Here is a 24,146-nt window from a genome sequence, read left to right on the forward strand (position 1 = left end):
ATTGTAAGTATATTTTGGAGGCAGTTGACAAAATTTCTGATTCCCAGGTTGAGGTGTGTGATTGGATTGTCTGATCTGTCCCATGGCTGCTGAGTGATGTGATAAAATTTGAAATATTTCTGCATAGCCCCGGATTCACTCTCCACTTTACCATCGTAACACTACTTAGCCTTGGATTGAACTCATTGTGTCCTGTGGCTATTGCTTATATAAACATTTCAAAGTAAGTAATTTTACTAACATAGACATTCTGCTTACTTGTATTTTAAGTCTTTATTTAGCATGCTTACAACATATTCCCTACAGAATATGTCGTACAGAATTTTGGACACTCCTTGCAGTGTTAACATCCACATATTTTGAAATTAGAGCTCAGGGTTGCTTTGAAATGCCCTGGTAGTTTTCTGCCTCAGTTGTTCAGGAAATGGTGTTCTCAGGAAGAAATTATAGAATTCCTAATACAATATCGAATTTGGAAGGGGTCTGAAAATGTAAGCTATTACCGAGATTTCTAATTTGGAGGAAGACCTGTGTTCTATTGATTTGTATTACTGCAACATCCCCAGATACTTCACCCGCAGTAGAGCCCATTTATTTTCTTTATATCATATTCATCTCCTCCACTACTTAAGGTCCTCAGTTGATTGACTCTGACTTCATTGTTCATTAGCATTTGTTGAATCACATTTCTTCTTTTTGCAATGCTATCTCTTCTCCCCTGCTGGCCATGCCTTCTTCCCTGGCATATGTCTCTTCTTCCAGGTAATTTCTCCCTTTTTATCCCCATTGCCTTCTGATCATGCCCTTCTTTAACATTTACATAATCATATTACCATGATTTTGTGCTTGTTGATAAATTGATAATTTCATAAGTTGTTTAATATGTGTGCATTGGTTTTCCTTACTAGTTTCTAAACTCCTAAGAAGGGGATCTTTTTGTATCTCATTATAGTGCCCAGTTTACATTCAGTTTGCCAAGTGATGGGCTCAAACAGCATGAACTTGTATTTGGAGAAAAGTGCGCCATTCTCCAAGGTACAGGATTGGCTGTACTGGCTAGTAACTATAAGTGGGCTGGTTAGTAAAAGAACGCAGCAGAAAAAGGGTGCATGTCTTCTAGAATATAGTGGCGGTATGGGGTCATGATTATTAGCACTGGCTCTAACATTAGATTACTGGGGTTCAATTGTGCCTCCATTGCTTATTACCTTGACGCCTTGGGGAAGTTATTTTTTCTTTCTGTACCTCAGTTTTCCCCTGTGGGAAATGGGTATGATAATGGCACTTACCTCATTAGATTGCGGTGTGATTGAATGGAATAATACATGTAGCTGTTTTAAACAGTTGACATAAGAGCTCAACAGAGAGCAGTGGTTCACATGCCAGTGTTCATTATTTTTTTTTTGAGACAGGATCTCAGCTCTGTTGCCCAGGCTGGAGTGCAATGGCACAATCTCAGCTCACTGCAACCTCTGCCTCCCAGGTTCAGGTGATCCTCCTGCGTTAGCCTCCTGAGTAGCTAACTACGTGTGCGCCACTACGCCAGGCTAATTTTTTATTTTTTTTGTAGAGATGGGGTTTTGCCATGTTGCCCATGATGATCTCGAACTCCTGGGCTCAAGCACGAGCCGCTGCACCCAGCCTGGTGTTCATTATTATTAAATTGCTTAGCATTCTGCCTAGCACACAGAAAGTCCTCTATAAATGAGAGCTGTCATTATCATCCTCAATAGTATTTACATTGCAAACTCTTCATCCAATTCAAGTCCCAAATCCTACCGCTCCCTCTCCTGAGTTCTTTTACTGCCTCTTTATCTCTTTTTTGACATTTAACATATGCCATCTCTGTCTTGTTTTTTAAATGCATTCCTCATGTTGAATCACTGAATGAATGATCAAACAATAAGTATTTATCGAGAGCTTTTCATATGCCAGGCGGAATGCTGAGTGTTGAGAATATATTAAACAAGACAGCTATAGTTTTTACAGGAAATACACAATTTGTTATATAATTACAATTGTATTGGGAGTACAGAGTCCTGGGAGAGTGTATACTGGTGGCCACAGCTTATTCTAAGTGGTCTGACAAAGTCCTTGAAGTGATTTCGAAGTGAGACCCAAAGAAGGAGTTAGCAGAAGATCTTGTTCAGGGCCAAAGGATAAAATGTTGTATACAAAGGTCCTGAGGTGGAAGGTTGCTTGTGTTCACAATGGAAGACCAGTCAGCATTGCTGCAATGTGAGGATAGTAATGGGAGAATGAATAACTGAATAATTTGAACGTTATAGTCCTTGAAAAGGATTTTGAATTTTATCTGAAGAACAGTGAGAAATCATTGAAATGGGAGTAGAATAATTAGAACAGCATATGTGTGTGTGTGTGTGTTTATGTGTGTATATGTACATATATATATAGAGAGAGAGAGTTAGCTAGGTATATATCTATAAATTTTTCTTTTTTTCCATTGTGGCTGTTATTTGGAGATAGACTTGAAACAATGGTTAGGGGAGAATTTGCAGTTCACCTGGTGATTGCTGAATAGTGGCTGGAACTAGGATTGTGGCAATGGAGGCGGAAAGATAAATGTGAGATCTATTTTGGTATAAGAACTGGTAGAATTGAGTGGTTGATTGGATTGGGGTCAAGGAAGGGAAGTGACATCAAGTGTCATGCATGAGCTTTCCAAATGTCTGGCACAAATATCTGGTTGATGGTGGTGCTCCTTTTCTGATATTGTAAATGATGGCAGAGTAGATTTGCAAGGAAAATTAAGACTTTCTGAACATGTTAAAATTGAGGCACTAATGAGCCGTTAGTGGCCTAGGCTTCATGCATGAGTTTAGGACTATAGGACACCTAGATGTGAGTGTACCAAGTTACCCAGAGAATATTAAGAGACAAGAGTCCCTAGGCCAAGTCCTTTATTTCAAGATTACGTATGGATGGGGAGTGTTTGAACAAACAGACTTTAAAAAGTTGCCGCCCAAGCTGTCGGAGATAAATCAGGCAAGTGTAATGTACAAATTAATAGGAGAGTGAGCTTCACAAGGCAAGAACTGAGTCTTCAGCTTCAAGGTAAAGTAAGATGAAATTGAAAACTATCCAGTGGACAGTGCAATTCCGTGAGTTACTGGTGACCATAGAGCAGTATTTGTGGAATGAAGGAAAGCAGGGGGGCAGCAAAAGCTAGATATCTTCCCACCTGAGCTGTCAGCAGAAACTGTCTTATCTCTAGATCTGTAGTTTTTAGGAGTTTCCTAACAACAGGAAATGCATACATGTACATAATGATGGCGTCTATGTAGTTTTGAATGAGTGAGGAATCTTGAGGGCATCCATCAGCACGTGTGCACTGATGGAGAAAGAAATGACAATGATGTGAGATCCTTAATTGAACAAACTAACTTATGTTATCTTCACCAAAGCTATCTCAGTTCTCTGCCATCACTTATGCACTCTGTGGTACATCATTTTCCACTGATAGACAAGATCCTTAGGGTCTCAATTCTAGAACCCCAATATAATATCCACATGTGGTTACATCATAACAAAGTTGTAAAGCCACTGGATGGGGTAAGATTAATTCTATATTTTCCTTAAGAAGAATTAGAATTCCCAAATACACCCAAAGCACTAACTATATTTCTGACTACTTTAAAAGTATAATTCTGTAAAAGTAGTTTCATTATTGTTTAAGCTTGTTTTCACATATTTGTATGCATGCGTGTATATGCTTTATTAAATCTATTTCTGAGCCTGACTGTTGGGCTTTTTACAAGTTGCTCTCTTTACTAGGAACAAATTTTTATTCTCACATCATATTAATGTATGGTTTTTGTTTGTTTTCTACCCATTGTCCACACTATTTTTTGCGCGAGTAGCTGTGACTTCAGGCACACTACCACACCTGGCTAATTTTTTAAATTTTTTTTATAGAGAGAGGATCTCTATCCTATGCTGATAGGATCTACTATGTTGCCAGAGCTGGTTTAGAACTCCTGAGCTCAAGTGATTCTCCTACCTGGGCCTCCCAAAGTGCTGGGAACACAGGTGTGAGCCACTGCACTCAGCCACATTAAACTCTTAGTCCTTAGAAAGAGGCTACTTAGTTTGGTGTCATTAGTACCATAAAACACTGTGCTTAAATCTGTTTTTGATGGAATCATAGAGCAAATTTCACATGCAGCTTCAGGTCAAGCTGTTTCCACATCAGTTTACAGACTTTATTATGGCATCAATAATATTTATTTGTTTCAAAATATATAGAACAATTAATTATAAGAACTAATTCACTGCAGTGAATGTTGAATGCTGACACTTACAAACTAAAGGGACAATTAGTTATCTGACCTTTAATAATTTACAAGTTTATCTAGGCAAAGCTTAATCGGCCATAGATTTTTTTTTTTTCTTTTTCGTTTTTAGAGAGTCTCACTTTGTAGCCCAGGCTGGAGTGCACTGGCACAATCCCAGCTCACTGCAACCTCTGCCTCCCCCAAGTTCAAGTGATTCTCGTGTCTCCCGAGAAGGTGGGATTATAGGTGCCTGCCACCATACTCAGCTAATTTTTGTATTTTTTTTTTTTTTTTTTTTTTTCAGTAGAGACGGGGTTTCACCGTGTTGGCCAGGCTGGTCTCGAACTCCTGACCTCAAGTGATCTGCTCGCCTCAGCCTCCCAAAGTGCTGGGATTATAGGCGTGAGCCACCGCCCCCAGATGACTTTTTTCTTTTAGAAACAAAACCTTAGGCATATTTTTCTTTATTCAAATTTTCTGTCAAAGTTTCTGTTTTTAAATGCATCAAATATAAGTGAGTGAAAAGAATAGAAATTATCTGTACTACTAACTCTTCTATTCACCAGAATGTGGGTTTCCTTATTTATTTCTTTTTCTTTTAAGTATTGTAAGCTCTTTTCAGGATGGGAGGCCTTACTGTGTTATTCTTAACTATACAGTCAGGTCCTAGAAGAGTATATGGCACCAAGTAGGTGCTTAGCAGATATTGTTGGATGAATGAATGCTGTAAATTATTCTACTAGAATTGATTTAATCAGCCTTCTATTGTTGGATGTTGGGGTTGTTTTATTGTTTTTTCTTCTCATAAACATTTGTTCCTTTAGATAAATCATAGTCTATAATTATTTTCTCAGAACATGTCCATAAAGTAGAAACCTAGGCCAAAGAATAGCATATATTTTTTAACAACATCATCCTATAACTCTTTATTGAGTAAAATGATTGGGTTTTTAATTGGATGCATTTGTTGTTGTTCTTCAAAACATTGACCACCTTCTGTTTTAATTAGTAATAAATTTCTGTCATAATTGTTGCCATTTTTCTCCATGTTAAAAAAAACTGGAACTTTCTCTTCTGAATTGTATAATTATCCATTTTTATTAATGCTTTAAAAATGTAAGGCTTTTAAAGGACTAATTAGACATAAAAATAAAACTTTCACTTTAGGTTTATTGAACCTATACTGGTATGTCTGCAGGCAAAAATGAATGTTCAAAGTACTTTTAGGAAGTATTAAAAGTGTTTTAGCCATTTAGCCTTTACTAACATTTATTTTGATTTTAAGATAATTTTTATATTATAGGTTACTTGCTGACTTTTTTTTTCTCTGTTCTTTTCTGAAGTTGCATTCTTGTCTTGGGTGGGGCACAGTTAAGTGTGACATCAATTTCCTTGCCCCAAGTTCTTGATTTGCCCATGAAATGAAGACTTGTGCCTCATCAGATGTCTTTTAAATTCTTTACTCTGCACATTTTATTTTAATTATCTCTCAAGGCATTTTCTGGTTCTGTAATAAGTTCTTACCTCTTGCCTATAGAGACTTTGGAAGTGATAAAAATTGATCTAAAACTGTTAAAGAAAAAAATAGTATTTTAAACCTAAGTTATTATTTAATCCTAGCCTTGTAATTGATGTGCACAGTTGTAGATGGTGGTTGATTTGCTTTATTTCGTATTCTCAATGCCATATACCATGTGTAAGCTATGTTTTTAGCCCAGTCTCATGTCTCAATTCTGAAAATGTGGAAGATGTTTATTGTAGTATTCCTATAAAAATTCATTATCATTTAATTCTTAGAAAAGTACTAGAGTTGTTAAAAGTCTAAATGGCCTTTTTCTGTGTTTGTGTTTACCACTTCAAAGTAGAAGTGCTGCTTTTAACTATTACAATTTAATGGTGTATTTGATATAAATTGGATGTTTACAATTTGAGTAAAGTACCTGCTTTTGTAGAATATTTTAGCTGAAAATAATTGGAAGGTATACCTCCCCGTGTGTTAAACTCTCCTATAAACATTTTGTGCTTACAAATTGGTATTTCTGAACCACTATCTCTTATTCCTATGTTTGAGTAGATACAATTAAGTTTCATACTGAAATAAATTTTCTTCACATCATTACTAAAGCATTCAGTCATTTTAAAAATATAGTACATTACTATACTGATGAATAATGGAAGAAGTTTATCTGTTGATTCAACATATTCAAGAGTAGGATAGTTTTTCTCCTGAATAAAACTACAAAATCAATAGTATATTTACTTACTTGACCTCGAAGAGATAAGACATTTTGTCTATGAAATAGTTTGTAGTTTTTTGTTTGTTTGTTAAACAAAAACGAAGGGAAATAAAACAATAAAGCATAAGGCATGGATCGAGGAAGGAATCTGGGAAAGGTTGTGAAAAGAATTGCCAGAGTCTTGGCCAAGGGGAATCTTAACAAGCCACCCTGCAGAGGTCAGCAGGAGGATGGAAGAACTCTTGGGAGGAAGCTCTCTAACTGGAGGGCTATCATTTACAAAGCCATGATATTATAAACACTGAGTATTGAGTTAACAAAAAATTGTAAGACTAGTGTGTTGAGAAGTTAGAGTATGGAAAAAAGGGGAAAAGGGACAGTTTGGGATGAGGCAGGGAGGCAGATTTATTCATGGAAACTTTTCTATACAGCAAGAATTATGAGCCATACCTTTCAGATAGTTCTGTGGGTTGGCAGCCCTCATCACCTGGCACCTTTGGCACTGCCTTGATGGCTGCCTCTCATCCAAGTTAGAGAAAGAGGATTGAAGACAGGAAAAAAGCAAGCTTATGTGCTTGATACTTTATCCTAAGTATATTCTTATCTCTGCCCTTTTTACTTGAGGCACAGATGCACCATCATCTGCACTTTCTGTGCCTAACTTACCTTACAAAAAAAAAAAAAAAGATTCTCTAGAATAAGCCAAGGGCATTGTATTTTCTGTTGATGATAAAATGCAGATTTTTACCACTAAAAGGCAACGACTTCATTTCTAAAGGTTAAATTGAATGGTTCTCACAGCGTAATTTCATATGGTTAAATTTGGGAAACTGAAAGTCATTCAATAAGAGAACAATCTCTGAGCTTGTATAGAATTTTTATTTGATTGAGAATTGGGTATTTATTCACATTAAGCTGTATCACATGATTTTATTTCAAGGTAGAAAAGAAATGTCATTAGGCATAGGTACTCAGTAGAACTTTTTTCTTTATTTGAACAAAATCTGTCCTCTTTATGGCCTATGAGGATGACCTCATGCTCCATCTAATGCTTTCTTTTAGCTATTGCCCAAGAGTTTAGACTTTCTTATGCTGCTTTTGGGGAACCAATGAGACTTTTTTTCTGTGCTTTACTAACCCCTTGCTTTCTCATCTAAACCATTTTCTTTTTAAATTTTTTAAGTGCTTTAATACACTAGTATTCAAAGTAGTGATCAAAGTAGTTGATTTAAAACATAATGAATGGGTGGTTAATTTTGAACTTGATATTCTCTCCAAACTACTTACAGATTAGTTAGGGGAAAAGTTTTCTTGAGTTAAAAATTAAAATATTGTATATTCTTCCTGTGCACATTGTTTTTATTGTTTTGGTGTATATTCTTAAAGGTATAATTTATATGCAGTAAAATGTTCTCATTTTTAGCATATAATTCTGTGAGTTTTGGCAAATGTGCATTTTGAGAAACATTTATTTATGAAATCATCACCACAGTCAAGATATTAGAACTGTTCCATTGTCCCAATTCCTCCATTCCTTTTAGAGTCAACTTCTAGTCCCTGGCAACCACTAATGTTTTTCTGTTTAACTATAGTTTAACCTTTGTCAAAATGTCATACAAATGCAATCATGTATTTGAGATTCATGCATGTTGTTGCCCATGTCTTTTTTAGCGTAGAGTAGTATTCCATTGTGTGGTGTATTATAATTTATACCCAGTTAAGGGATGTTTAGGTTATTTCCAATTTTAGTGATTATGAATAACGTCCAGACCATTATCTTTGCTTTGCCTGGCTTTGTTTTTTTTAAAGAATGAGGCAGGGTCTTACTCTGTCATCCAGGCTGGGAGTGCAGTGGTGCGCCATCACTGCTCACTGCAGCCTCGACCTCCCAGGCTTAAGCTATCCTCCCACATCAGCCTCCTGAGTAGATGAGACTACAGGTGTGCACCACCATGCCCCGCTGATTTTTTTTCTTTCTTTTTTTTTTTTTTTTTTTTTGTGAGGCAACATCCCACTATGATGGCCAGGCTGGTCTCGAACTCCCGGGCTCAAGCAATGTTTTTGGCTCAAGCAAAACATTACAGGCATGAGGCCACCATGCCTGGCTCAGACGATTTTCTGAGGGTCCCTAATCTATTCCTCTAACATTATTTCACTTTATTTTAGTGAACTGCGGTGATTGTCCGAATGGTGCTTTGCATATTTTCATTCTAAACATAGAGATGTGTCTTCTCTTCCTAAGTATTTGCCAAGTTCTGGTTTCGTTTCTCAGTATAGTACACTGTGGAAAGGAAAAAATAAATGGTGGGTAGGACCAACCAAAAAAAATATTTGTAGATGTCTGACTTTCTTAGGGCTCCTTAAACTCTTAGACGATTTAGTTCCTTGCAAGTCTGTTTGGAGAGTAATTGTTTTCTTCCATATGTTGGAGTGCTACCCTTGCACTACTTTGCCCTGTGGCTTCCTTCTTCCAGTTGGGCAAGCATACCATTCCTGCCCCCTTTGGAAACTTTGCTTAGCCAGGATATTTCTTTTAATGATTGTAATACTCTCTGTTGAGGGCGTCACTGACTAGAATGACACATCCTAAGCTCAGGGCTTTCTTCCAGCTTAATGCTCCTACAGATGTCCATATGTCCTCTTGATTCATGCTCCCAGAACTGGAGCTCAGAGCCTGGGCTGTGGTTTCTCCTCTGTTCAACATTTTGCAGGCCTGAGTGAGGTGCTTTACCAACCAAGTAAACAGTGTGAGAATCTGTAAACCACAGACAACACTTAATGATTTTTAATTTTTTAAGAGACAAGGCAAGAGTGTCACCCAGGCTAGAGTGTTGTGGCATGATTATAGCTCTCTGCAGCCTCAAACTCCTGGGCTGAAGCAATCCTCTTGCCTTAGCCTCCCAAGCAGCTGAGACTACAGGACCGTGCCACCATGCTTGGCTAATTTTTAAATTTTTTGTAGAGATGGGGTCTTGAACTCCTAGCCTCATGTGATACTCCCATCTCGGCCTCTCAAAGCACTAGGATTACAGGCATGTGCCACCCTGCCCAATTATTGAAAGATAATTGATGGCCTAGCTTTAGCACCTTTTTTTTCTGTTGTAATTTTTTTGTCTGGGGGTTTGTTTTTGTCAGTGTTCTCCTCTGTGTTCACTTCATTCCTGTTGAACTTGCAATTCACTGAAGTTTACGCCCTCCCTGGTCTCTCTAGTACACACCTCACCACGAAGCATTGATAACCAGCCAGGGAAGAGCAGTTTCAAATTTGAAAGTGCTTTGTGGTAACACAGGAGCTCGAGGGCATTCCCAGAGTATCCTCCCCCTCCAGGGTTCCATGTATTTCAAGAGATGATCATGCTGTACAACTGGCTCTTCATCGAATCATAAACTCATTCTGTGAATTAAAATGGCACTTGGGGCCATAGCGCCCAAGATGTGGAAAGGAGGAAGAGTGTGGAGTGATAGGTGATGGTTTTGCCTTGCTGATAGGAGATGTAGTTGTGATTTGTCTTCCACATAGCCGCAAAAGTAATTCTCCTGGTCTGCACAACCCAGAAAAACATAGATAACTACGGCAGTGAATGATCACCATACACCATACACTTAAAATGAGAGAGCACATTTGCTTCAGTATCCTTAACGATTCGTTCTGATCTCCGCACTTTTTTTTCCTGTGTCTGTCCTCTTGTTCACAAGGATTTTGCTCCTTTAGAGTTAAGATTGGTTAGACCCAAACAGCATTGTGCCCTGGAGTCCTTTACCCTCAGGTCAGCCCTGGTGGGACCATGCAGTACAGAGGAAGAAACATCCTGGGGTGGGCAGTAGAGCACATGCTTGCACCTCTAGGAAGGCCCATCAGGATTGATGGACTTCTTTCTAGCTGTTTCTCAAGTGCTGGTAGAATATACTTCCCCAGTAATAAGTTCTGCATGTATTTGTTTTTAGTTCGTTGTCCTATGATGTTAATCAAAGAGTGATTGTGATGAGGAGAACTAATTCGTGATCTTCATTATTAACAATTCTCTGAGTCTTGCACATGATAATTCTGAGTGGTTAATTGTTAACTAATAGGTTTAGTCTATTCCCATTTTCCCATGCTGTTTTGTGTGCTGTTATGTTTACCTTTCACCAGCCCTTTCTAGTTTCATGCCTACTATTTGGGGACTTTCATTGGAGAAATCATGGGAATCACTTTGCATACATCTGGTGCACACCGACAGCCTAAACCCTGTTCCAGAATTCACAGAATTGTGATTTCTGTAGTTCAGGTCCTCTAGGAAGCAGGTGACCTGGCTGTCTGGGGTGGTGGTCTTTCAGACGCTTCTGTGCCTGCTGTACAAGGATTCTGCTTCCTCTGCTCTCCCACCTACCCACCCAAATCTCCCATTCTCCCAAACCTGGGAATTCATCATACTAAATTATTTTAAACATGTATTTGTATACTCAGCAAGGTACTTTATAGAGATAAGTTCCAGTCTAACTGCTGAAGGGGATATCTTATAGCCATAGATAGATGTACCCACATTTAGAAGAGATTTGGCCTGACAAGCCAGAAGTCAGGGCAGAGTGAGAGTTTAGAATTAAGGTGTTTTTATAACCTTTGCTTCTGTGCTTCTCTCTAAGGGTCATCCTGCCATTCTGGAGGGTCATTCAGAACCCTGTTCCTCTAAGTTTGAGATATAGATATTAACATCCTTTGAAATGAAGTCACCCCAGGCACATTTGTTGCATCATTACTTTCTCAATTTCAAGGTGCATTGAGGAGGCAGAAACATTCCTTAAAGAGATGCCATCCACAATAGCAGGTTAAATATAGCTAATGCAATCTTAAATTAGCTTTTCTAAGAGTACAGGAAAATACTTATGTATAGTTTGTTGTAGAGCACAGGTAATGTGAAAACTACCAGTGCAACAACAACAAAAAAAGACTTCTCTTATCAGAAATCCAGTTGCTTCCTGATTATTTACACCAGTGGAGGGGAATATTGGTGTAGATAACAGAAAACCACAACTAATTTATTAACTTGATTTCTCAAAGCTATGAGCCAACATAGTGGCAGAAAACTGGCAAATAGAATCCCAGACCTTACGTAAGGAAGCAATAGCAATGAAAACTGAGAGTGAAAGCCTTAGCATATAGATATATAAGCAGAAATATTTGATATTACCTTGAAATGAGCATTCTGTGTAACAAATCCTGTAGTTGTTATCTCTTTAAATCTAAGGTCTTAAATCTTTATTTATATATATGGTTTTGGGTGTTTCTTTTTTTTTTTTTTTTTTTGAGATAGGGTTTTACTCTTGTCACCCAGGCTTGAGTGCAATGGCATGATTGGGCTCACTGCAACATCTGCCTCCCAGGTTCAAGCGATTCTCCTGCCTCAGCCTCCCAAGTAGCTGGGATTACAGGCACACCCTGCTACACCCGACTAATTTTTGTATTTTTAGGGTTTCACCATGTTGGCCAGGCTGGTCTCAAACTTGTGATCTCAGATGATCCTCCTGCCTCCGCATCCCAAAGTGCTGGGATTACAGCCGTGAGCTATTGCGCCCGGCCAGGTTTTTTTTTCTTTTTTCTTTTTCTTTTTCTTTCTTTTTTTTTTTTTTCTAAGAAAATCTCTGTCTCCCGGCTCTTATTAACCCTGGAAATGTGTCTAAGAGACTGAAGCACATTGCTACTTGCACACTCTCTTTGGAAGGCAAATTACTTAACTGAATTCCGTCACTTTTATAATGTTATAATGAGAATTTCTAAAATAAATAATTTCCATAACTAAATTACCAGGGAGGATTTATAGCTACATCACCTGAGGAAACGTGCCAGTCTTCCTAACCAGTGTTTTCATTTGAGCCACTGAAACAAATATTAAAGATTTCAAGAATGTTTGTATTGAAAAAGAACATGTCAAGCAAAAAAGTGCTTGAGATGATAAGGAAAGACATACCTTTGTGTGTCTGTGACTGAGATTTGAAAGCGCCGACATCTTTGGGTTCTTATAATCAATTTCATTGACTTTATAAGAACTTAATATTCTGTCAGCTTGGATGAAATATCCATCTTTCCCTTAATGACTGGTCCACAGGCATATCACCTCATCCAAGCCTTTGGAATACTTGCCTCAAGAATATGGGGACCTCCATGTTCTTACCTTATAATTTTTATCTGGAAATAAACATGGCCAGTTCTGATGAGGTTTTAAATTTTGCTGTATGCCTTTGATTTTCTTGTTCTTTTTTTTTTTTTTTTTTTTTTTTTGTCAGAGTCTTGCTCTGTCGCCCAGGCTGGAGTGCAGTGGCACAATCTTGGCTCACTGCAAGCTCTGCCTCCCAGGTTCATACCATTCTCCTGCCTCAGCCTCCCAAGTAGCTGGGACTACAGGTGCCCACCACCACGCCCGGCTATTTTGTTGTTGTTGTTGTACTTTTGGTAGAGACGGGCTTTCACCGTGTTAGCCAGGATACTCTCGGTCTCCTGACCTCGTGATTCGCCTGTCTCAGCCTCCCAAAGTGCTGAGATTACAGGCATGAACCACCGCACCCGGCCTGATTTTCATAGTTGGCTTTCACTTCTGATCTTTGCCATAATCAGTGACATGTCATCCTCTTGGCTATCTTCCCATTTGTCATTTCAGGAATAGAGCTGTTGAGTTGTGCATTGAGACTTGGGAGGAGTCAGGAACATGTATTGGTTTTTATGACATGGGTAGCTCTAAGGTCCCTTTGAGGCTCCTTGATTATTCTCAGTCTGAGTAGGTTTCTGTCTTTATAAAGTAGGTAAGAGTTTAGCAAAAAGGAAGAGAGGGTGCAACAACCTTCTTGTTAGTTTAAACATGAAAGGCATGCCTGTGTGTGTGCCATTGTTATTCCTATAAGCATTTTTTCCAGATAACTACATCCAAAGGACAGTGATGAGCAGAAGTCTATTTCTGAAAAATATAGCTTGCTCTGATCTTGAGGAAAAAGGCCTTCTCTTCTGAGATGTTAGGTTGCCTCATGATTTGCAATAATCAATTTGATAATTGTTGTTGACTTACTGGTTCAGCTCATGAATAATGTCCCAGATTTAGACTAGTATGGCACAAGGATTTTAATCAAGTAGTGCTTTCTTTCCCATGGAGCATTTATCTTGCTTGACTGTTCTGGACTTCAGCCAGCTGCCAGACAGGCATTTTTCATGCTGTATATGTGTAGGAGAATGTGTTGCTTAAGTGTTCAATGGGGAAGTTTCCAACCCACTAAAGCTCATGGTTACCTTGCCTTTTACCACTGTACTGTTAGAGGCACTGAGAGTGGATCGCTGTCTCTCTTTTTCTCTAACAATCTGTTTGATGGGAAGCATGAATCTTAGTTATTATAAATACTGTTTTCATCCCAGCCTACCTTACTGCTTCTGAATGAGAGGAGCCCCTTTGGCTGCTCTGAAAACTCTTGAAATACTTGATGGCTTGTTATGTTTTCATTATCTAATGTGCATTAATTTAAATAAAATAGCTCTGTTGTTAGAAGAGTCAAAAAGGAAAAGCTTGGCTGGGTGCAGACTGCTTGTGTCACAGAAGTCAGGAAAGTTTGCAGAACTTGGTGTCCTCAGAGGGAGTTTTCAGTTCTGCTGGCTGGACTGAAAACCTAAAACTCTAAAATCCAGTGACTATTCCCCTAGCATATGCGATGTGATATTTTGATGCTCGCTTACTCTATCACCTGTTTAATTAGCTTGAGAGACTGAAAGGATTTGAAGGCCCTTCGCGTCTATATGAATGAGAGTTCTGAGAGTCGAAATGTCCATGATTTGGCACTCTGGAGGATGGAGCGCACGGACTTTGTATTGATGCACAAAAAAAAGTTTTTGAACTGCTATTCCGTTTTACGTGTTTTTATTATTTCTATAATGATTCATGCTGACATAACGTGGTATTTGTCTCCGTTGACCACATCCTGCTGTTCTAGATTTCCCTGGATAGTAACAGTATGCCCCAGGTATCATCTCATCCCCAAAATGAACATACAGCAGGAGTTGCTGTACTAGTGCCTGGAGAAGGCTGGCCTCTTCTCAAGGTTAAGAAACTGTGAGCTCTGAATCTTACATAACCTATTTAAAGATAAACTACTTTTGGCTTCCTAGGACAGGGTTATAGGCACTATGTGAGATGGCCTAGGCGTCGCTTTTTTTTTTTTTTTTTTAATGAATATTAAAGGTTAAATGGAAGGTTAGTACTAGTCTTCTTACCTCAATTTTTTTTCTTTCTTTTTTTTTTTTGAGACAGAGTTTCGCTCTTGTTGCCCAGGTTGGAGTGCAAATGGCGCGATTTCGGCTCACTGCAACCTCCGCCTCCCAGGTTCAAGCGATTCTCCTGCCTCAGCCTCCCAAGTAGCTGGGATTACAGGCATGTGCCACCATGCCCGGCTAATTTTTTTTCTATTTTTAGTAGAGATGGAGTTTTGTCACGTTGGCCAGGATGATTTCAAACCCCTGACCTCAGGTAATCCACCCCCCTCGGCCTCCCAAAGTGCTGGGATTGCAGGCGTGAGCCACTGCGCCTGGCCCCTCAATTTGATGTTAAAGGAAGATGAGCTCTTCTAGCCCCAGAGAACTCTGGTGTGAAAGTCTCATTTTCCAAGCACCCTTTTAACTGAGTATTTAAGTCAATGAGAATGTTCTGGAAACTGTCGATTAACTGTATTTCTTCTACTGAGGCCTCATGGGTATCATGTCTATGTCTTGGTTTCAGAAATGTCTATAAATAGGGTTATTTGCTTAGCTTCCTGCCAAACTTTTTGTCCTAAACTATAAAGAAAGAAACTTTGGGTTTTATTACTTTCCAGTTACTCTTTTCCTCTTTTCTCCATCAGGATACCCAAAAAGCAAAGCAGTTCCTGCCTTTTCTTCAGCGGGCAGGTCGTTCTGAAGCTGTGGTGGAATACGTCTTCAGTGGTTCTCGTCTCAAACTCTATTTGCCAAAGGAAACTTGCCTTATCACCTTCTTGCTTGCAGGTAAGTCTTATGTGTTAACATGTTACTCTGAGCTCAGAAGTCATCCCTGGAAGCCACATACCCTCCTTTCCCCCTGTGTTCTAGATAGACCCTAGAGCCCACCAGCATGCTCTTCCTCTGTGGTTGGGATATGCAAACACAGTTTCTAGATTGGATCCTCCCGTCACTGCAGACCCAGCACTGCACCCCCTTTCTGCTCCTCATTTCTACCAAGTGCAGGATGTAGGAGTAGAGCAACTTGCAAGCACGCAGCCCTTATAGAGCTAGAGCAAAGGAAATTCCAGACCTAGGAACATACCATGGAATTCTCAGAGTTGGCCTTTATTACCCACTTGAAACAAACTACCCACGCCATGTTAGTTGTGGGGAGGCCTCAGAGGAGCCAAGACACTCTTCCCCTGTAGCTTCCCAAGCAGTGCCGTTTGTCTCCCTTTCATTCTTTTCAAATGCCATTAAGATCCCAGTCCTTTATGAAACCCCAGCTGTGACATTGCTTTCACACGCTCTTCCCACGTCGATAGTATTTCTTGTTGTGCTAAGGTTGACGTGCTAAGGCAAGCGATGCTCCTTTCTTTGCTGACTTAATGTGTATCTTACCCTGTCTTTTCTGGTAGCTTAATATTTCACAAGCCAGAAGGCTATGTATAAACTGTGCTCTTTGAGCAATTTACATTTATGCATTCAAGGAACAAACTGCTTCATTTCTTTGCTGCTGGCAAATAATAGTTACTTATTTCCAGTTGGTACTTCTCAGAGACTGCAGTCTTTGAGGGAAAGCTGTCATTTTACTTCCACCACCACCCGCACCCCGCCCAGCCACCCCTGCACACACAAACATTCATTCACTTGCAAAAGACATATCCCGCCATGGTCCCCAGATGCACATGGTCCCCACCCTGCCTGTTTTGTTACTGTCCTGTTGTCTCAGCACTTCTTACGTTGAATTATTGAATAGAATTTGCTATGGGGAAAGAGAAACGGGAGTCATGCTTGCTGCCTCCTGCCAGATCACCTTGGCCTCCTTTTCCTAGAAGGCACAGGTAGTTTCTTGTCTGGATAAGGGTCTCCCTCAGGCCCCCACTAAATGGATTGAGTTATGTGAGATAAATCACTCCCTGAACACATGACCATGGAGTTCACTGCTGCTGCTTGGCTGTCACTTCTCATTGTGGCTCTTGTGCATACTCTTATGAACTTGATCACTGCACAGCTCTGCAGGCCTTCTGAAGGGACTCATTGAAGTGACACCAAGCTCAGGGCAGCTATGCAGAAGAAGAGATGCAAAAAAATTCATGCCCTATTGGAGGGCTGTGCTTTTATTTTTGCTAATGTGAGTTATGGTAAACTGAAGGGCAGTGTGGCAGTGTGTGAGAGAGTCCTTTTATGCAGCCATTTGTACCTTTTTACTAAGGTTTCTATACCCATGAAGTTTCTTGGTAGTGAACTTTTGCTAGAGAGTTGGAGGAACAGGCATATCCAGGTTTATTGCACTTCTTTTTATTGCGCTTCAGATATTGAATTTTTTTTATAGGTAGGAGGATTGTGGCAACCCTGTGTTAAGCAAGTATGTCAGTGCCATTTCTCCAGCAGCATGTGTCTGTCACATTTGGTAATTTTCACATTTCAAACTTTATTATTATATCTGTTATGGTGATCTGTGACCAGTGATGTTCGATGTTATTATTTCAATTGTTTCGGGTCGCCATGAACCACAGTCATATAAGATGGTAAACTTAATTGATAAATGTTGTATATGTTCTGACTGCTCCACCCATTGAATGATAAGAAAACTAAACAAAGCTGGGTGCAGTGGTGCATGCCTGTACTCCCAACTACTCAGCAGACTGAGCCCAGGAGTTACAGATCAGCCTGGGCAACATAATGAGACCCTATCTCAAAATAGAAAAGAACTTGAAACAGCCTTATTGCTGATGTGGAAAAATTTTAGTGGTCTGGATAGAAGATCAAACCAGTCACAATATTTCCTAAAGCCAAAGTCGAATCCAGAGAAAGTCCTCTGGATTTGACTCTCCTCAATTCTGTGAACACTGAGAGGTAAAGAAGCTGCAGAAGAAAAATTTGAAGCTGTTAGAGGTTGGTTCATGAGGTTTAAGGAAAGAAGCCATCTTCATAACATAAAAGTACAGGGTGAAGCAGCAAGTGCTGATGTAGAAGCTGCAACAAGTTATTCAGAAGATCCAGCTAAGATCACTGGTGAAGGTGGTTACACCAAACACCAGATTTTCAGTGTGGACGAAACAGCCATCTACTGGAAGAAGATGCCATTCCAGGATTTTGATAGCTAGAGAGAAGTCAGTGCCTGCCTTCTGAGTTTCAAAAGACAGGTTGGCTCTTGTTAAGACCTTATGCAGCTGGTGACTTTAAGTTAAAGCCATTGCTCATTGACCATTCCAAAAAACCTAAGGCCCCTAAGAATGATGCTAAATCTACTCTGCCTGTGCTCTGTAAAAGGGACAACAAAGCCTGTGTGACAGCACATCTGGTGACAGCCTGGTTTATGGAATATTTTAAGCCTATTGTTGAGACCTACTGCTCAGAAAAAAAAAGATTTTTTTGCAAAGTATTATTGCTCATTCACAGTTCTGCAGCTAGCTGGTCACCCAAGAGCTCTGAAAGAGTTGTACAAGAAGACTGTACATGCCTGCTAACACAGCATTCATTCTGCAGCCCATGTATCAAGGAGTAATTTTGATTTTCAAACCTTACTATTTAAGAAATATGTTTTGTAAGCCTAAAGCTGCCATAAATAGTGATTCTTCTGATGGATCTGGGAAGCAAATTGAAAACTTTCTGGAATGGATTCACCACCTCAAATGCCATTGAGAACATTCGTGATTCATGGGAGGAGGTAGAAACAGCAACCAGCATAAACATGAATTTGAAGGAAGCTGATTCCAAGCCTCGTGGTTGACTTTGAAGAGTTCAAGACTTCAATAGAGGAAGTAACTGCAGATATGATAGAAATAGCAAAAGAACTAGAATTAGAAGTAGAGCCTGGGGATAAAACTGAGTTACTGAAATCTCATGAAAAGAATTTGAACAGATGAGGAGTTGCACCTTATAAATGAGCAAAGAAAGTTATTTCATGAAATGGAATCTAGTCCTGGCAAAGATGCTGTGAACATTGTAGAAATGACAACAAAGGATTCAGAATATTACATAAACTTGATGAAGCAGCATCAGGGTTTGAGAGAATGGACTCTAATTTTGAAAGAAGTTCTACAGTGAATGAAATGCTATCCCACAGCATTCTATGCTACAGAGAAATACTTGGTGAAAGGAAGAGCCAGTTGATGCAGCAAACCTCATTGTTTTTTTTGCCACAGCCACCACCTCCATCAGCAACTACCACCCTGATCCGTCAGCAGCCACAAACGTGGAAGCAAGACCCTCCAGCAGCAAAAAGATTATGACTCACTGAAGGCTCAGATGATCATTAGCATTTTTTAACAATAAAGTGCTTTTATTAAACTACAGTATAGGGTGAACACTTTTATATGCCCTGGGAAACTAAAAATTTGTGTGACTTGCTCTATTGCAATATTTACTTTATTGCAGTGGTCTGGAATTAAACTCGCAGTATCTCTGAGGTATGCCTGTATATATTCATCTCATCCTCTGCTCTGTAGCTGAGAAAGAAAAGCATCCTTTTGGCAATGTAGAGCTTTATCCCAGAGGTAAAAAAGAGAAACAGTATTATTCTTCCTAGGAAACTTGGCCACAAATGTATAGGGGAAAGAGAACACTGAAGTTTTGTCTTTTAAACTCTAAACTACCTGAATGGAGCCGGCTCAGAGCACAGACCATCTTGGCTGGAGTTTTCCGGCAGAATTCTTCTAGTTTTACGTTGCCTAGACACATGCAGTCTGATCACTCGACTCTGCATCAGCCAGTTCCTGTGTGTATTTGGCATTATTTTAAGCTTAGCAATTCAAAAGGCATTGCCTGAGTTAACTTACATTGTGAAAGATAGATTACACAGAAGCAAATACGTGATAAAAATATAAGCCTTTTACATTTTTCTCCTGCCATAGTGTATGCTGTTATATTATGCATCTTTTGGTTTCTTCAGAAACCTGGCAAGAATACAGGACAGGGAAAAGTCTTAAGAGAAAGCAGATCTCAGTTTGCATCATGGCTCTACTGTGTATAAGCAGGTGACTTTAACGAGGTTATTTACCCTCTTCAAAGCCTCAGTTTACACATCAGTTATAACTGGGAATTGTTTCCTGCCTCCCTCATGATTGTTGCAGTTTAATGAGTTGACTCTAAAACAAGCCCATTATTAAGCAGATCATCAATAAATATGATCCTTCCCCTTGCAAAGAGTGTTTTTATAACGCGAGTTTACCTTGCCCCTCAATTTGGAGTGGCATGATTGTGCAGCATGTGTGCACATAGCTATGGCTCTACCATAGAAATTGTAACCTACCCATTACTGGAAATAAATCACGAAAAGGAGCTATGCCAGCCTTCTTCTGACTAAGCTTGCTGGAAGGAAGACTCCTGGCTTTTCCCTCTGAGACTTTGGAGCAAGGAACTCTGCGCTGTCCTAAAACCCCATCCCAAAGAATACACAGGTAAGACACAGTCCTAGGTCTCAGGAAACACCCAAGGGAATACAGACATGTAAACAAAATGTAAAGTTGGGTACTAGATGAGAGAATAGAATTACAGGCAAGGTCTAGAAGTAGCACTGAGGAGGGAATGATTATTTCTTTAGGTGGACATCAGAGAACACCTCCCTAGGTGCTGGTATCTTGAGCTGTGTTTTGAAGTACATATAAGAGTTTACTGTGTTGGGGGAGGGGAGTAGGAGGAGATGCACATTCTAGCTAGAGATAGCAGCGTGTGCAGAGTTGTAGAGGTATGAACATCTGCATGGATCTGGGCAACCACGTAGCCCTTGTTACTGGTGGAGTATAAAGAGTAAGGAGGGTAGAGTGTGGGGTCAGGCTGACAAGTCAGACACGAGCTAGTCCTTCTCTTTTAGATTATGCAGCGGACCCTCAGAGTCACTGGAAGGTATTAAGCAAGGGGGCGTCATGCTCAGACTCGGGTTAAGTAAGTTCATTTTGGTGGATACATTGGAATAAATGAGGCACAAGAGTCTGGGAGAGCAATGAGGAGGCAAGAGAGTAGTAGAGGTCTGAAATCTGGGGAGAAAATTGGAGAGATTTGGAAAAGTAGGAGGTAGACTTGAGATTCGGGGAATGCCTGGTCTCTTTTTGGTCAGGAGTGGGGGGTGGTGTTGAGTGGAGGGGAGAAAATGAAAGCGTCCTAGGTTTGAGCAATCGGGTAGATTGAGATGTCCACAATTAAGAGCAACACAAAAGTAAGAATAGGTTTTAGGAATAGGTTGTTGGTTTGGTTTTGGAATATCCATGAGAATGTTCAAGCTCAGCAGAGGAGCCTACGCAAGTATTCAGGTCAGGGAGCCATCAGCATAGAGGCAGTAATTAAAACTGTTACAGTGCCTAGAGGACAGGTTTACAAGGAGTAAGCACCCTGGAAGACACCAACCTGCATGGAGCGGGCTGGGTGTTCATATATGGGCAGAGAAGATACGATCAGAGCAGTAAGACAGTCGTGAGATAGCATTCTTCTGGAAGCCAAGGGAGTAAAGAATTCCCAGGCATCGTATATAAAAACTGTAAAGTACTTTTATGCTGTTTATCAACTAGTAAGTCACAGGTAACCTCTCTTGGTACGGTTTCATCAGAGTTGAGTCGATTAAAGGTAAATTACAGGTGACTGGGAAGTAAAAGTGGGAAGTAAGAAACAGACTTAGTAAGTACAGATTGCACTTCCCTAATATCTAACAGAGAATGGAAAAGTAGTGCAGAAAGTAAAAGCCAAAGGGTGAAGGTAACATTCCGAGGATGTCAGCATCTTGTGTGCTTTTAGAACTGTAATTCTTATTCAAGAATCAAGAAGGTATGGATAGCTGAAAAGGCTATTCAGTACACCTATTGTTTTCATAATATCAATTTTAGAATGTAAAACTCAACAAAATATTGGCAAATGAGGTTATAAAAAAGATGGAGTGAGAGATTATCCTGGGGAAGATGAGGTTTGAAATATTGAGAAGCACTGGTCTGAATTCTGAAGAGAAGGAATCAGGAAAGGCTGCACAGGGATAATGAATGGAGCAGTGACCTAGAAGAAGCAGAAGGGATGAGATGCACAGAGAATGTGGTTTGAGGGAGTAGGCTTGGAGAGAGAAAGATCCCTTGGTCTTTTAAAACTACCTGCAAAGCTGAAAGTGAGTAGGCATGCTATTCATGTTGTGGGATTGTTCGCCTGGGCAGCGATTGTCCTGCTAGAGCTTTGCAGATATCTGTCGTATGCACCCTCCATTATGTAAGTGTAGCATTCTGCTGGAAATGTCTCTTTGCGGTAAGGAGGGAGTTTGGGTTGTGATTCTCAAGGGGAAAGTCAAGATAACTGTTGGGAGCAGTCCCTTATGTGCTGCTCTCATTAATCCCAGCCTTTTGGAGAGCCTTCTGTACTTCAAGGTGGGGTGGAAACTTTCCATTTTTATGTGGCCTTTTTTCAGGCAGACGGCCCCACAGCTTGATAGGGAGTGGCATTTGGCCCAAGCCAGCTGGCCGTTCTGTCACGGTTCCTGCACCCCTGTATGTAGAATGATCGCTTGGTCAGATGGGATAGCAGGTGGGGCTAGAGAAGTCAGCTGTAGCCAACAGGTCAGTGCCTCCTGAACGCTCTTGCCCTCTAGTCCTTTAAGCACCTGCCTTAGGCTTGGCTGGTGAGCAGGTGACCTTACAGCATCAGAACTGAGACTGTTCAAGGTCTCTCTGCCTGCTGCTGTAGGCTCCTCCTAAGCGTGCTGATTTCAGTCTCGGAGGCAGTCACAGTCACTTCTTGTCCATAGTTAGCAAGGAAGCCAAGATCCCTGAGCAGCCTGCATTTGTTAAAAAGCATCCTTTTTCCTCATCTGGCCTTTAGTGAGCCCCACACGTTTCCTTCCATGAGAGCAAAAGTGGTTCACGCAGTTTTTATTTTCACTTGTCATGTGTGTCCCATTTTACTTTAGTATTTTGTCTAGAGGGAGATTGAGTCACATATTTGGAAATTATTTGGCTCTCAATTCATGCTTTTATTTTTTACTTTCTTTTTCTTTTTTCTCTTTTTTTTCTTTTTTTGGAGACAGAGTCTTACTCTGTTGCCCAGGCTACAGTGCAGTGGCCCCATCGTAGCTCACTGTAACCTCGAACTCCTGGGCTCAAGTAATCCTCCCTCAGATCCTGAGTATCTGAGACAACAGGTGCATGCCACCACACCTGGCTAATAGTGTTTATTTTTTGTAGAGACAGGATCTCAACTGTGTTGCCCAGGCTGGTCTTAGGGTCCTGGCCTCAAGCAGTCCTCTTGCCTTAGTCTCCCAAAGTGCTAGGATTGTAAGCATGAACCATGACACATAGCCTCACATTTTTACTTAAAAGCCCCCAGTGGGTGTGGAGTATTTGCCTTATTACTGTGACCTTTATATTGAGTGTCCTTATTGTAATTCCCTTATTAGATCTTAGGTATCAGGGTCATGCTGCAGGCACAGTTCAGGAAGTGGCCCTGTTGGGTAAGCATAGCAGGTATCAAGGCATGGTGCCTGTAAACCAAATACTTTTCTCCTGAATTGGAAGAGAATAATAATTTGAGATTTCAGTGCAAAGTGATCTAAGGAGCCTTATATCAGATATTTGGAGTCTTCTGCCAACTCACCGAGTGAGTCCACCATGCCGCGTTTGCATTTCCTTGGTGTTAAAGGTGGTACCGCAGTAAGTTTGAGGAATTACAGGGTGAGGCAGGCAGGAAATGGATGCCAGTCACCTTGCATGGAACTCATAGTACAAACCATCTAGAAGGCAGCAGGCACTTGGCAGGGAGTTCCCATGTGGATCACAGCAGGTGACTTATAATTAACCAGTTATCTATTCATATGAAAAAAGACAAGAAAATGAGACTTCCCTTTTCCTGCCCTTTAACATTTTTCTTTCCCTCCCGCTTCCTCTCTTTCCCTCTCCCAACCCTTCTCCCTTCTCCTCCTCTCCCTCTCCCTCCCCCTGTCCCTTCTCCTCTCCCTCTCCCTCTCCCTCCCCACTCCCTCTCCCTCCCCACTCCCTCTCCCTCCCCACTCCCTCTCCCTTTCTGGAGCTGGATTATGACAAGGGAGGCATTGAGAAAAGTTCTAAGTGTCTAGGATTTGATAAATGGTGGTGGGCTTGTGCATGGTGAACTAAAGGTTTGGCTGTGTGTCCTTTCACCCTGAATGCCTTTGAATGAAGTTCCTCATTTCCTTCTTTTCCTTTAAGATCTCTTTTCCAGCCAATCCTCATTGGAATATCAACTGCCTGTTTCAATAGACCAAAAACTTCTAATGAGAGGAGGGAAGGGAAGGTGAACAGGAATATCCTCCTCATCTCCTGGTCTCAGGAATGGTGGGTCCCCATTGATTACCAGTGCCTAAGTAAATTACACAATTAAAGCCAATGTATGTTTAAGTGAGAAATCCCATTCTGCTATCACAGAGGTGCTAATGAATCAGGCTGTTATTGTGGTTGTGTTTGCTAGGGTTCTATCCTTAAT

At 40.4% G+C, this 24,146-nt stretch overlaps 1 protein-coding gene across 1 annotated transcript in view; it reads left to right on the forward strand.

Annotated features, from left to right (window-relative positions):
- The window catches only part of SND1 (staphylococcal nuclease and tudor domain containing 1), a 434,851-nt gene that overhangs the window by 258,189 nt on the left and 152,516 nt on the right, over window positions 1–24,146 (forward strand). Inside the window, exon 15 of the mRNA XM_032761638.2 lies at window positions 15,380–15,521. Within this exon, the coding sequence (XP_032617529.1) occupies window positions 15,380–15,521 (142 nt within the window). The remainder of the gene's footprint in view (window positions 1–15,379; window positions 15,522–24,146) is intronic.

Source organism: Hylobates moloch, unplaced genomic scaffold, assembly GCF_009828535.3.
Source record: "Hylobates moloch isolate HMO894 unplaced genomic scaffold, HMol_V3 SCAFFOLD_1, whole genome shotgun sequence".
NCBI lineage: Eukaryota > Metazoa > Chordata > Mammalia > Primates > Hylobatidae > Hylobates > Hylobates moloch.